This window comes from Falco cherrug, chromosome Z, assembly GCF_023634085.1.
Source record: "Falco cherrug isolate bFalChe1 chromosome Z, bFalChe1.pri, whole genome shotgun sequence".
In the NCBI taxonomy this organism is placed as follows: domain Eukaryota; kingdom Metazoa; phylum Chordata; class Aves; order Falconiformes; family Falconidae; genus Falco; species Falco cherrug.
Window position 1 is genome coordinate 10043601 of NC_073720.1, and position 12700 is coordinate 10056300.

The window sequence follows — 12700 nt, forward strand, 5'->3', positions numbered from 1 at the left end:
AGTAGGAAGTTTTTAAGTCTTCTGCTTTCATCTGTTTCAAAGTATGTATTTGGTAAAAGTCAGTTATGATGAATAGAAGTATTGCCCATAAAACAGGCAGATGTGAGAGATGAAACAGAAAGAGGGTAGATTTAGATTGGACATAAGGAAGAAATTTTTTTGCAATGAGGGTGGTGAAACACGGGGGTTGGCCAGAGATGTTGTGGATGACTCCTCTCTGGAAGTGTTCAAGGCCAGGTTGACTAGTTGTGGTGAGAATTTATTAAATTGATGACTGCTTATGAAAAATGTCTTTGATTAAGAATTGTTTTACTTGGACAGTGAGCTCAGGGGGCTCAAGGACAATTTTAATGAGCAGGTAGTGTTTGTCCTGAGCCCCCTGAACAAGCAAGATACTAGTAGGACTGTCCAGACAATAAATATTGTGTGTAGCTATGTCATGACGGTAACTGCACCATGCTCAGGCACTGACCAGTGTTCCTGACATGAGGTTCATGAGGCATTAGATAGTGCGCTCCTGTGCTTAGTCTGAACTTGGAAGTTTACATACACTAGGTGTGTGAACTATTCCTGTTTTTCACGAGTATAGAGGTGGCCAAGCTCCAGGAGCGGGCCAGAAGCCTCGCCAACAGGTGGAGGCACTACATAGGAGTTTTCCCAGTTACCGAGAGACTCCTGGTGCCAGCTGCAACAGGGCTTCCCAGCCAAAGTGTGGGCCTGGATGATGTTAAGGGGGGTGATTGGTGATGCCTCTTTTTCTTAGTCTCAGCACTTTGCAGTGATGATTTGATGCCTGGCTCCTATTGCTCTTTTATTATATTGTGCATAATAACTAGTACTGTTTCCCTTTATCATATTGTATGCTATTTTCCTTTATTATATTGCAATATAATAAATGCATTTATCCTTATATTTGATTTGGAATTAATTTTTGCTTGGTATTCAGTCAGCTAGCTACTGGTCTGGAGTAGATGATCCTTGGAGGTCACTTGCAACCCACACCATTCCATGATTAGTGGCTTCTGTATTAAGTGAATCTGCAGGGAACTTCCATTCTCAGAATGTGGCTCTTTTAGTTGAGAGAAATGAGGTATGTTAATGGAAAACAGGGATGTCGGCTGGAAAAGTTCAGCAGTTTTAACTACATCATGGGAGAGATCCTTGCAGGGAGTGGGTGAATGCTGTTGGTGGCCTTAAGTGTATTTGTGAACTGCTTGGACCAAGGGTGCAGTCAGGGTCTGAAGCAGTGGCTCCCATGCAGAGTCCAATTTAGTCTGCTTGCTGCAGCCAGAGTTGTTTGTAGGTGGAATAGTTAATTTAACAGGCCGTATTTTCTGTCAGTACCGTACTGAGGTTTCTGGGGAAATACTAAATGTGTGGTGGGAGTGGGTAGTGCATGTGACCCTATTATAAGATGAAAAAATGATGAATCTATAGTTGTCTAACACTGGTCCCATTGTTCTTGTACAGTGCAGTAGACATGTATTTTGGCTGAGTTCAAATATATGAAATAGCAAGTGATGTTTGACCTGCTGGCAGATCTCATTTTTCCATTTTAAAACTTTAGTCCAACTTTGATTTCTGGCTAGATATTTTTTGTCTGCTTTGTTGAAGTAATCCCATAGCTATTTTTTGGTTTGATGACAAAAATGCTTATCAATAAATAGTACCATTTATCTTCTGAGCTTTGACAAGGAAAAAGTGACAGCTGTGTAGCTTTCTTCGGACCATTCCAAAGCCATTTGAACCATTTTTTTTTTGAGTAATTTAATTGCTGTAGCGTGTATAAATGCTTTAAATTCCAGTTAATTAATATTTATCAAAAGGATACAAATTGCTTTCTGCAATAAAATAATTTGAATTCCTTTGTCAGTGTTGTGAGTGAACTTGTTTTTAAGTAATACAGGATCGGCCACCTATACACATCTCTTGGTCAAAAAGCATAAGAAGAAAGCTTGAAACTGCACAGATACTGTTATTTTTTTTTATTAACAAGGGGATATTCTGATTAATGGTAAAAGCTGTTTTATGTTGGCAGCATTTTGGGAATGTTTGTCTAGCTCTCCTCATTTATAACTGGGACAAGTCTGAAGTATTAATAATATTCAAGTACTTTAGAATCGGCTTGTTCCATCTTGAAGTATCACTGCAAGAAATAGAGCAGCATTTTAATTAGCTTATGCTGCTCTGGGTTCCAGACATACATTTTAAATATGCAGGATATTCCACTGTTTTTTTCGTTCTGTTCTTTGTTAAAGATGTATAAGTGGGCTATTTTGTTGCTGAAGCTGGCCACTTTCTCTAGCTAGGAGTCTCTTAATTTGAAAAGGGTTGTTTTGAATATTAGTTTTCTTCTGAAATGCTAGGATCAACTGGGAAAGTTAATGCACATACCTGGCTCTGGCTAGAGCCAAGATTACTGTTAAAGATTTGATTTGTTTGTAGTAGTACAGTCATGTGTTAATTAAGCTGAAGTAGCTAAATTTGTTAATAGTTACTAGATGCTTTCCATAATACTATTTTAAGCTCTCAAAGTGGTAGGTATTCGTTACCCAAACTTTACATGTAGGAAAATAGTAACTAAAAGCAGTTGCTCTACTCATCAAATGTGGGACTTGTTTCATTACTGTATTGTGAGTTTATTGTAATCCTCATTGGTGGTACAAGTCCTGCAATGTCTTTTCTCACTTTTTTCCTAGAATGTAGGAGTTGCACAGCATATTTATATTTTCTGCTATGGTTTATCATGCAAATGTCTGTAATGCTTCTGTTGCATCTCAAGGAAGGGGGAGATGGTCCTTCCATTTCTAGCTTACCACCCTTTCCTAGGTGATGTAACTTCTAGACCAGTGAAGGTGATCTTGAAGCAAAAGAATATGTAAAACCGTATTTTTTCCCTCTGCTTTTCTGTTTAGATGATCTGTGAATAACTTGGGTAACAGTCACTGGCATGAACTACACTGTAAAATCTACATCTGGTCTCAGAGTTGACAGAACCCAGGCTATTCCCTTGTTTGCTGAATTTGGAGATGAGGCCAGCATTAGATGTTAGTTGCAGATGGTTTTCTCTTGTGACAGAACTCTACTTTTTGGAAACAGTAAGTTTAAAAAGGTCACCCATTTGGTGTATGGCCTGTCCGTCTCTGGCCAAAGGAAAAGCTTGCACTGACTGATCTGTCTTGACTACTGTCTATAAGTAATTTTCAATTTTCTTATGCTCTTGTCTGTGCGAAAAGGCTTGTGTGGTGTCTTAAGTTTCAACCACACTGGAAGCTTGTATAGCTAGTGATACAGTGATTGAAAAACTGGTGCATTAGTGTACTGCATTTCCTCAGCCATTGTAGGGTTTTCCCTTATTTCTGGGTGAAATGTCTGGCAGATTACCTTATGTCCCAAATACAGAGTCAGGGTCTTAAAGGAGGAATAGAGCTATCTGTTACCAGTTTAAGAGCCTTAAATGCTTGCCCCGATAGTATGTGCTTTTAACAGGTGCAGCATGTTTAATGAACAAAGTGGAACATGAGATGAGGGTAGCTGTGTGACTACAGGTGTCTAATATTAATGCAGTGAACATATACTTAACAACAGTGAGGGATGCTGTGCTTCTCTGAGAGGGTGTGGAAGAGCTGTCTCCCATTTTAACTTCCCTTTGATTGATGTACACTGAAGCAGAAGGTCTAATTGCCCACAGTGTCACGTTAAGCAATGGCGCAATTTGAAGAATCAATTTCTCCTAATGTTTGTCACTGCTAGGAAGATGCTATCCAACTTCTGCATATAAAGCCCTGTAATGGATATTATTGCCATCATAAGAGTGTTGTCTATAATCCAATAATGTGATATGCATGCAGACCTCTTCAGGGGCTCTTTTCTCCCTGTCCTTCTTACTCACTTATTCTAGAAATGTTATTAAAAGCACCATTTTATTGATTCCTGCCCCTTAGTCATTGCACTGGAAATAACAGTCTAGATTAGTTTGATGTTTTGTGCTGTCCTTCAAAATTTAGATCTCTTGTCACAATTGCTTGGGTTGTTGATCAGTGGGGCATGTATGCTTATCCCTTCCTCTCTTCACACCCCATTGTCAGTGTAATCCCTGCTTTGCCTTTGGTTAAATTTAGGGCGACTACTTTACTTACATCCTGCGAGATGAAGACATGTCATTAGATTTGTTTTAACCAGTGGCCGTTGCCAATTGGGATGGAAACTCCATACCAGTGTTTGCTTGAAGGAAGGTCTGGTTTGTTCTTGTTGATCTTAAAATAGACCAAAAACCTTTATGTACCTTATCTTCTGGATTGCAGTAGCACTTCAAAGGAATTCCTGTACATACTTAAGACTTCTTTTTCTGCCAAGACTAGTGAAAGTCATGCTTTTTCTTCCTGAATGTCAGACGTAGTTTTACAACAACTTTATGCAAACAGCTGTTGTCAGTGGCTCAACATCATCATGCTTTATGAAAGGGCAGTACCTGCACACAGCTGACTGTGCTCATTGTTTGCAGAACTGTTAGAGGTACAGAGCAGGAGTATTTGCTGCATATTTTGAGGTGATACCATCTGTTTGGAGACTGCAGTAAACTAAAATGGAATGTGTTTTATACTGTAGTAAACTTCTGTGATAAGCTTTTTACAGTAAGTCTATGTAAGATCTCAATTGTGTAACAATAATTGAACATAGGTGGGAAGCTTTGATATGGAACAGGCATTGTCTACTTATATTTTTATTGTATGAGGCTGTATACAGAATCTTGATGTTGGTTATAGCCTTTCACTTGCACTGAAACAAGTAGTTACAGCAAAAACTTAAACCACTGTGTAAATCTGGAATACTTGTGGCACATTAGTAATCAGTCACTTTGAATCAAACTGCTTTTCACTGTTTCTTAGTGTAAAATCAGCAGTAGTTCATGAATGTAATGTAGCCAGCAGAAAATGATCTTTTCTTTTTGACTTTCTGTAGTTTTCAGAGTGCGTGGATGCATCCTCACTTCTGTACTTAGACTACACAATGTGTAAGCAGGCAAAGTGGAAGTTGCCAGATCAGGTGTCTTTTCTTTGAAAATCATAGATGTGCTGATTTGATTGTGGTTGATAGCTTGAGGGATTTTGGTTTCCTCTGGCCCATAATAAGTGCATTTCTCATTTGTCTGAATCTTAGGTGGGAGTTACTTCAGAGAATTCATGTGGTCTGGAATATAGACATACTTGCACACCAAAACGATGGGTGTAGCAGCTGGAGGCCAGTTCTTGATGAATAGTTAAAATGGCTTGAGTTATTACTGGGAAAGCTGTTTCAGGTACAGTTAGTGGTAGGATGCTTCACCTGACCAGTCACAGCTCTTCCGGAAGAAAATGAATGCAGATAGAAACTTCAGGGAAAACAGAAGTAATATGAAAATAATAATTAAAAATTTTAAACCCCCAACTTCTTAGCAGATTCTCATGAATCATTCTTGGTCATAAATTTTTTTTCTCATCTGTTGATGAGACTGTTCCTTTGGTATTACTTGACTGTACCAAGTCACGCTTCTGTGTTCTCCTTGGTGTCTGGCAGCACAGCTAAGTAGTCATTCAGGTTTAAGTGGTGACGTGCCAAGTGGACTGTCTTAGTCATCTCTGTGCTGTCCCTTCAAGCCTTTCCAGCTTGTCACCTCTCCCTTTGTGTCAGTTGTTTCTGTCCTGAGTTTTGTGACTTCTATGTTTGTGCATCTTTGTGTTGTTTTTTTTGTTTACACAGTTGTTTGCCTGTCACCCCCATCCCCTTCTGCCATCACTCTGAGGTGCTTTGCCCACATCCTGGGCCCTGCTATACTATATTGCTCTGGCTGGCTGGTTTTGAGAACGTTACCCTGTTGCTTTGGTGTTACTATGTGGAAAATTAACTTAGTGATAGGAAGGGAAGAGTTCTCATCAGGTAGCTTCAGTGGCTGCTGACATTGAAGTTGCTTATAACTTCTAGGGCCATGTAGCTCTGCTCTTCTCTGCAGATGCTTAGCCAGAACCAAGAATGAGGGAATGGGGCTAAGGAGGTTGACATTTATAGAAGAAAGCTTGTAGGTGGCTGTGAGAAACACCTGTAGTACTTCGCAACTAACTTATTTCCTTAGCTCGGGAAAGGTGTTGGAAAAGCTTACATGCAGTATAGCATGTTCTTTGTCAATTTAAAATGTGTAGTAAAGCATCGGATGAAAATGTGTGCCCCCGTGCTCCATTCCCACAGGTGCCCTTCAGTGCCCTGTTCTGGAGTTCAAAGGCAACAGTGGTAGGGCTGCAGTTGTCCATTAGCTGTTTTGGAGTGAGGCTTTGGGAGTAAGTCCTTTAAATTTCTAAGAGCTGTAACGAAGGTAAGCAAACCTTTACTGCACAGTGTAACAGCTTTGACTAAGCAAATGCAGTTCAGATAATGCCCAGAAGCATAGCAGCAACATTAGTAATCTTCTAACTGGCTACAAATAATATTTTTTTTTTCCAGACAGCAGTACAGCACAACAGCAAGATGCTAGTAATAGTGGGACCCGAATAGCTTATCAAATCTGATTAGTCACAAGACACTATTTTAATTGAACCCCCTTTGGAAAGGATGTGACAGAATGTAGCTGGCAGCCTGTTACAGTGTTAGCGTGCAGTGCTTAACAATTCTGTGTGCCAACAGTGCCTTCTGCAGTAATGGTATCTTAATAAGTGAACACTCACAGTACATCAGGAAGAGCTAGTGTGCTATGAACTCACATGCTACCTGAATCTAAAGTGTGACTGACTGGAAATAGTCCATTTCGTGATTAGCTGCCTGTTGATGGGCCTTAGCTAGTTCTGTAGTTAAAATACTGTGTCACATATGGCAGAGGAAGCATTTTTCCCACTGCACCTTGAAGTTAATGCAGGTGCTGGGTGTGCACTGGAATTTTACTACAGGATTTATTATTACATATTACTTATGTGGAGTGTTTTGACACTGAGGGCACATCCAAGGCTTTATGTAGCTCCAGATTGCTATACTTCTGCAAAACTCCCTCCCTGGATGCTAGGCATGCACATCTTTGGTTCTGCAGGATTCACACACGTTGCTATTAATGTCCCTGGAGCAAGTTGATAGTGTCACGGTAACTTAGGTGTTCAGTTACCCAACATCAGTGTGTGGCATGGTAAGCTTAATGTGTTCTTACTATGGCCTGCTGAGAGGGGATATAAATTACTGTCCTAAAAATGATCTGTTTGAATTTCCTTTTCAATGTCCTTCATGTAGGTACAGTCTGGAGTTAGCTGCTTCCGGTAAGTGAGGTAGATACCAATAAACTCCAGTGCCTGTAGATAACTGGTGTTGGATTGAGAAACTTCCTTGTCAGTTAAGTTGCCAAAGGGAGGAGGTTATTGCCTCTCATCAGAAAATCCTGTAGAAAAGGACCACTTGCTTTTCAGTCTGGGATAGTAACTAGAAGAAGAAAAAACTCAGAGAAATTACAGAATGTGTGTACAGAGGGCTTGTCCCTAGCTCAGCTCTGCTGTGATAGTAGTAGATGATTGGTACCTGCAGTATGTGTGTGCACGCAGTGGCTCACAGTCTCCACTGACATACAGAGGACTGACTGGTGAGGTATGTGAAGGCTGTATGATTGTACCTGTGGCCTGGCTTTTTCATTAATAACAAATCAAGTTGGTGTCTAAATTGTTAGGTTCATACAAAGGACCTAGCAATGTAGCAGCCTGTCTGACAGTGTGGTCCAGATCTGAAAGGTGCAGCCTGTTCCATGTGCTGTAGGCTGCACTCTGGTCTCCTCTGTGGTGCTGGGACTAATAACACCCATTCAGCTCTAGCAGTTGACATGCAACTGTACCAGGTGGTCTTGTGGCTTTGCACTTGACAACCTTCCTGAGTTGACAGGCTTGTCACTGTTCCACCTCCTTTTTCTTATGTCTTTGAATCCTCAGTGTTTTGTTCGCTTCTGAGAAGCAATTGCCAGCTAATGGCAAAACCAGTTCTTTGGCTTAGTGGAGTGGTTTTGGACATCGTACCGATGCAGAGAGAGGTGCTGAGAAGAACCTGACAAGCGTTGAGCAGAATGACACACGGAGTCATGCCTGGAGTTCTCAGCATGACTCGTTTCCCTATAGCCTAGCCTCTACTTGCTGTGCTTCGTGAAGTCTGAGAGTTGCACCCAGCTAATCTTCCTTAGAGCTTTGGCTTTATCTGTGTTGAATTCCCACTAGGCAGTAGAGTTGGTTCACCTGTTTCAATATAATCTTGACAGGGACCTTTGCACAGCAAAAGGTGCTTTCCTAAAGGACTTGAAACTGGCTATTCCTGACCTCGGACTGGTCAGCAGCTGTCAGGAGGAGCAGCTAAGCTGTCTCTGCAATCCTCACCTTATGATACCCTTACTTTAACATTTGCAGTTGGAATCTGCAATGGAAACAGTGGGGCTAAGAGTTAGACCTTGATTGAGGAATGATTAGTGTGAGTGTTATATCTGCTCCAAGTTACGCTTTGACAACTGCCTGCTGCTGGTGGGAGCGTACCAGATAACTTCATATTTTTTGAGGAATGGCTGTTGGGCATTTCAGTCTGAGCTGGAGGACTTCAGAAACAAAGGGCAACTCTGATTCTTTGTCTTGCATAATGTCAAAGGTGGACTTTGAAATTCAGTTATTTGAAGAACTATGCTGTGGGGTCTTGAGATAGATCTTGTGATGTACTTGTAATCTAGCAAAAGAACCAGTTAAGTTGTTGAACACAGCATAAGCATCCTGAAGCAGGGTTTTAGCTGACAACTAATCAGACAGCTAGTTCTGTTTTATCAGGACAGGCCTACTCTGTGTTAAAAGCTGGGTGGGCACTTCAGTGTTTGACCTATTGGCCGTGTAGGACTTGCATCCAAATTTTAGAAGTTGCTACTAAAACTGAGAGCAGTGGATGAGGACTTCTGTTAGCATTGTTTTCTTGTGTGTATCCAAAAATAACTTCCTAATGGTACCATTTATTGTATACCTGTATTGTTATCTGTGCGTTACCCAGTGTGTCTGACAAGTGCCATGCGGGCTAACTGACTGCGTATCCAATATGATAGTATCGCTTTTTAGAGCAGCAGGGATTAATATGAAGAGGATCAGTGTGGTATTTCCTTAATGCCAGGGGAGGCAGGGTATGCTCCATGGGGCTGGGATGGAGTGGCCTCTCAGCACTGTGATCTGGAACTGTCAGCCTTCCAGATCAACCTGGATCTTGGCTATTTGGTTTTTCCTTCTTCCTTTTGCCATTTGGATTGTCAGACCCTGGCCTAAATTCGTCTGCTTAGTCAATTCTCAATGCTGTAGAAGAAGTTTGATTATCTGGGGAACAGGATAAACAGCAAGTGTCTGCAGCATGTCCCATAATCTAGAGATAAGACTTGGTATAACTGCATAGACTTATGCTGTGCTACATGTATAAAGTTGTTAAAGCTGTTATAAAATGTTTTTCAGGTTCTAAATGGCTTCTAAGAAGTTGGGTGCTGACTCGCACGGTAAGTGAAATTTGGCATCCTTGTCTTTTCAACAGGATGAATCCTGTTACTGCTGCTGCCTAATGTCCCAGCCCAGACAGTCCATAAAGATTAATCTTTTTAGCCCCTGAGTAGGTTTTTTTTTTTTGTTACGAATGAAGTGCCTTGGCTTCTTTCTGGCGTAGTTGCTTGCTGATGCTGTCCCTGTTTTCTGGTTAAACTGAAATTCAGACTGTGACTGTTTCCCACTCCTTTATGGCAGAATAATACTTTCTGCTTCCCCCTTCAAAATCAAAGCTGAACTGCAGTTGTGATACCGATCTGATGTTTGCTGAAGTGGACAAAAGATCTGTAGCTTCTTTCTGTGGAAGTCACATGAAAAGTTCAATTGAAAGTGAAACTTTTAATATATCATTGATTTATGCTTGCTTTTTGCTCAGCAGTGATTATTTTTTTTCCCCTAAATTGGACTAATCTGGTTCAGCAGGCAAGTGAAGAAGAGAGTTATCTTCTGCACTTGAGATGCATAGTGTCATGCAGATGTTCGGTATAATAAAAAATTATTTGCCTGTATACGTGTTTCTCTTTTAGCAAGTGGGGCGTAATGTGAAAGGGTTAGTTATTTCTGTGGAACTTCGCATACAACAAACTGAACTTCAGTGTAGCTTATTCGAATCAGTAGTCACTCAGGGCAGTAGTGGGAGGTTAATGTGAAATTTCTAACATTATTTTTCATGCTATAGAAACTTCTGCTTTTAGAAACTCAGCCTTTTGATCTTCATGGTTAATCTTCCAGATAAGAGGGTCTCGAGGAATTTAGTTTTACCTTGGGCTTTTTATTCAGTCTTGCAAGTGTAAAGTTGAAGTACACAGTAAGAAATGCCTCACTTAAATACATGGGTAAGGATTAATAAAAATGGCTTATCAAAACTTAAATTTTAGATCAGGCGTCCTCAAACTGTTTAAACAGGGGGCTGGTGCGCGGATGAAGTGGCAGGGAGTCATCTGCGGCTGCTTGGTTTCCCCCCCCAGCCCCCGGCGGGGGGATCTGTACATACCAGGGGCTGGATTGAGGACCCTGGGGGGCCGTATCTGGCCTGCGGGCCGTAGTTTGAGGATCCCTGGTTTAGAGGGTCTCCTTTGCTGTGGCCCAGTGATCCTGCTGCAAGACAGTTTATTATACAGCTGCCAGTTCTTCAGCAGTTGCTCTTGTATCTGTGAATGGTCTCCATGAACATTGTGAACTGCTTGTCTTTTCAGTTTGTTTTTATTTCTCTTCTGCTTCCTAAACCAGACTAGCTTGGAGCTAGAATTCAATCTGTCTTAAATATTTCTCAAAACAGTATAGTGTGGTGGAACATGCTTCTGGCTTCAGAATCACAAAGTCAAAACCAATGGTACTGTAAGCTGGCTGGTTAACTTGTCTACCCTTTTGGATATCCTCTGTTCCTAACGACACCAGCGATACTGTCACAGTACTGTTCCTGAGGAGTAGTAGAGAAACTTCCTTGGCTTATTATGTCTTAAGAAGTCTGCAGGGCAATTGTTTCAGTCTTCTCCAGGGTCGTTAAGGATTAATCCCAATAAGTGAATTCTGGCTTACTGTAAAGCATTTAGCCCAACAGCTGCTTTCAGCTCAGTGGCTCTGGCAGACTGATGGAACTGGTCAACACAGTTGATGCATTGTTGGAAGAAGGGTTCGCCAGAGTCAAGAAGTCGCTCAATAAGAGTTATGCATCTTGCTCAACTTTATTAGTTTCTAACACTACTTACATAGAACCGATACACATGCATATTCGTAAAGCAGAAGTAAAATTGGTTAGTAGTCTCTAAACGTGCGCGGTTCTCACACCCCTAACTATCATGACTAAAATAAGCGTTCTATCCATGTAGCTAATTGAGTTGCTGTGCTTCAGCCTTGTAGTTTGTTACTCCCTATTTTCCCATACGGGTCCCCATCTTTCTTGGCCCTGCACCTGCTTTCCCAGCAGCTGCAGCTTGTTACAGCCACGGCCTGTTGGCACAACATATTACTTGGTCTCGGGATTGAAGAATAGCTCAAGGCTACCTTTCTTGTTAACTTCAGCACAGCAACTTCAGCACAATTCTGATTACAGGCCTATTCTAATACCAGGCCTGGATTGTGCAGATCTTCTAAAGCCGTGCTTCTGCAGCCATTCTTCTGCAATGCATCTCTTGTACTTACTGTTGAGCAGCTTATTAGAGGTTTGAGGACCATTGTTGAATCACAGAGTGGTTGAGGTTTGAAGGGACCTCTGGAGATCATCAAGTCCAAACCCCCTGCTCAAGCAGAGCCACCTAGTGCAGGTTGCTCAGGACCATGTTGAGATGGAGGTGAAGATAGGAGCATAAGGTATGGGTGGAGAGAAAGGAACCCTTTTCCTCTCTTGAAGGGTATTCTTAGCATATGCCTGTAACTATGCCTGTGTAACTTCAGATGCACTCCTGTCATTTAAATAATTTAAAATTGAAGCTTAAATTCAAGTAAGTATTGTAATCAAGTAAATATCAAGAAATGCAGCTCTCATCTGTTGCACAAACAGCTTGGGTTATGCCAGGTGCAGTATGTTAATATTGCTGTTCTGTCATCACTTTGAAACTTGAAAGCTTTTAACTCCAATTTCTGAAAATTATGTAAGTGTCATTTGTGTGACCACAAAAACTAAGCTCCACTTGGTTTCACAACTGTTTCCTATTCATAACTGGTTTTATATGATGTTCCCATTTTGCTGCCACACTGGAGAACACTTCTATGAGTTGGCCAGTGATTTCTGCATTACACTAAAAAGTAGAGAAATCTTACTCTTATAGTAGTTCCTTGGGCCAGGAATATTATATATTGTGCAGTGTCAGAGATCAGACTGACTGTTAGTTTTGCCAGGGCTATTCTCAGAACTTCCTCAGTATGCTTTTAACTGCTAAAAGGATGAAATGGCTAACGGCTACATTAAGTAACAGTTCAGAAAAACCTTTAATTGCTTCACTTCAGGATGTGACTATTGAAACAGTGGTTTGCATATCTTCTCTATGTAGGTTTTGCTTATTGCCTTAAAATTTGCCATTCAAAACAATTTGCATCCTTACCCGTCAACAAGTTCAGTCAGAAGGTTTATCCATTTACATAAAGAAAAGGGTTCTTGGCCTTCAGGTTCAGATTTTGACTTCACTAGGCTAGTACTGTTCTGATTGAGCTGGGATGTT

At 41.0% G+C, this 12700-nt stretch overlaps 1 protein-coding gene across 5 annotated transcripts in view; it reads left to right on the forward strand.

Moving 5' to 3' along the window:
* UBAP1 (ubiquitin associated protein 1) overlaps positions 1-12700 on the forward strand; it is a 37560-nt gene that overhangs the window by 9185 nt on the left and 15675 nt on the right. For all 5 annotated transcript variants that reach the window (XM_055698702.1, XM_055698703.1, XM_055698701.1 and 2 more), the window contains exon 2: positions 9459-9499. In XM_055698702.1, coding sequence (XP_055554677.1) covers positions 9466-9499 — 34 coding nt within the window. In that variant the 5' untranslated portion in view covers positions 9459-9465. The remainder of the gene's footprint in view (positions 1-9458; positions 9500-12700) is intronic.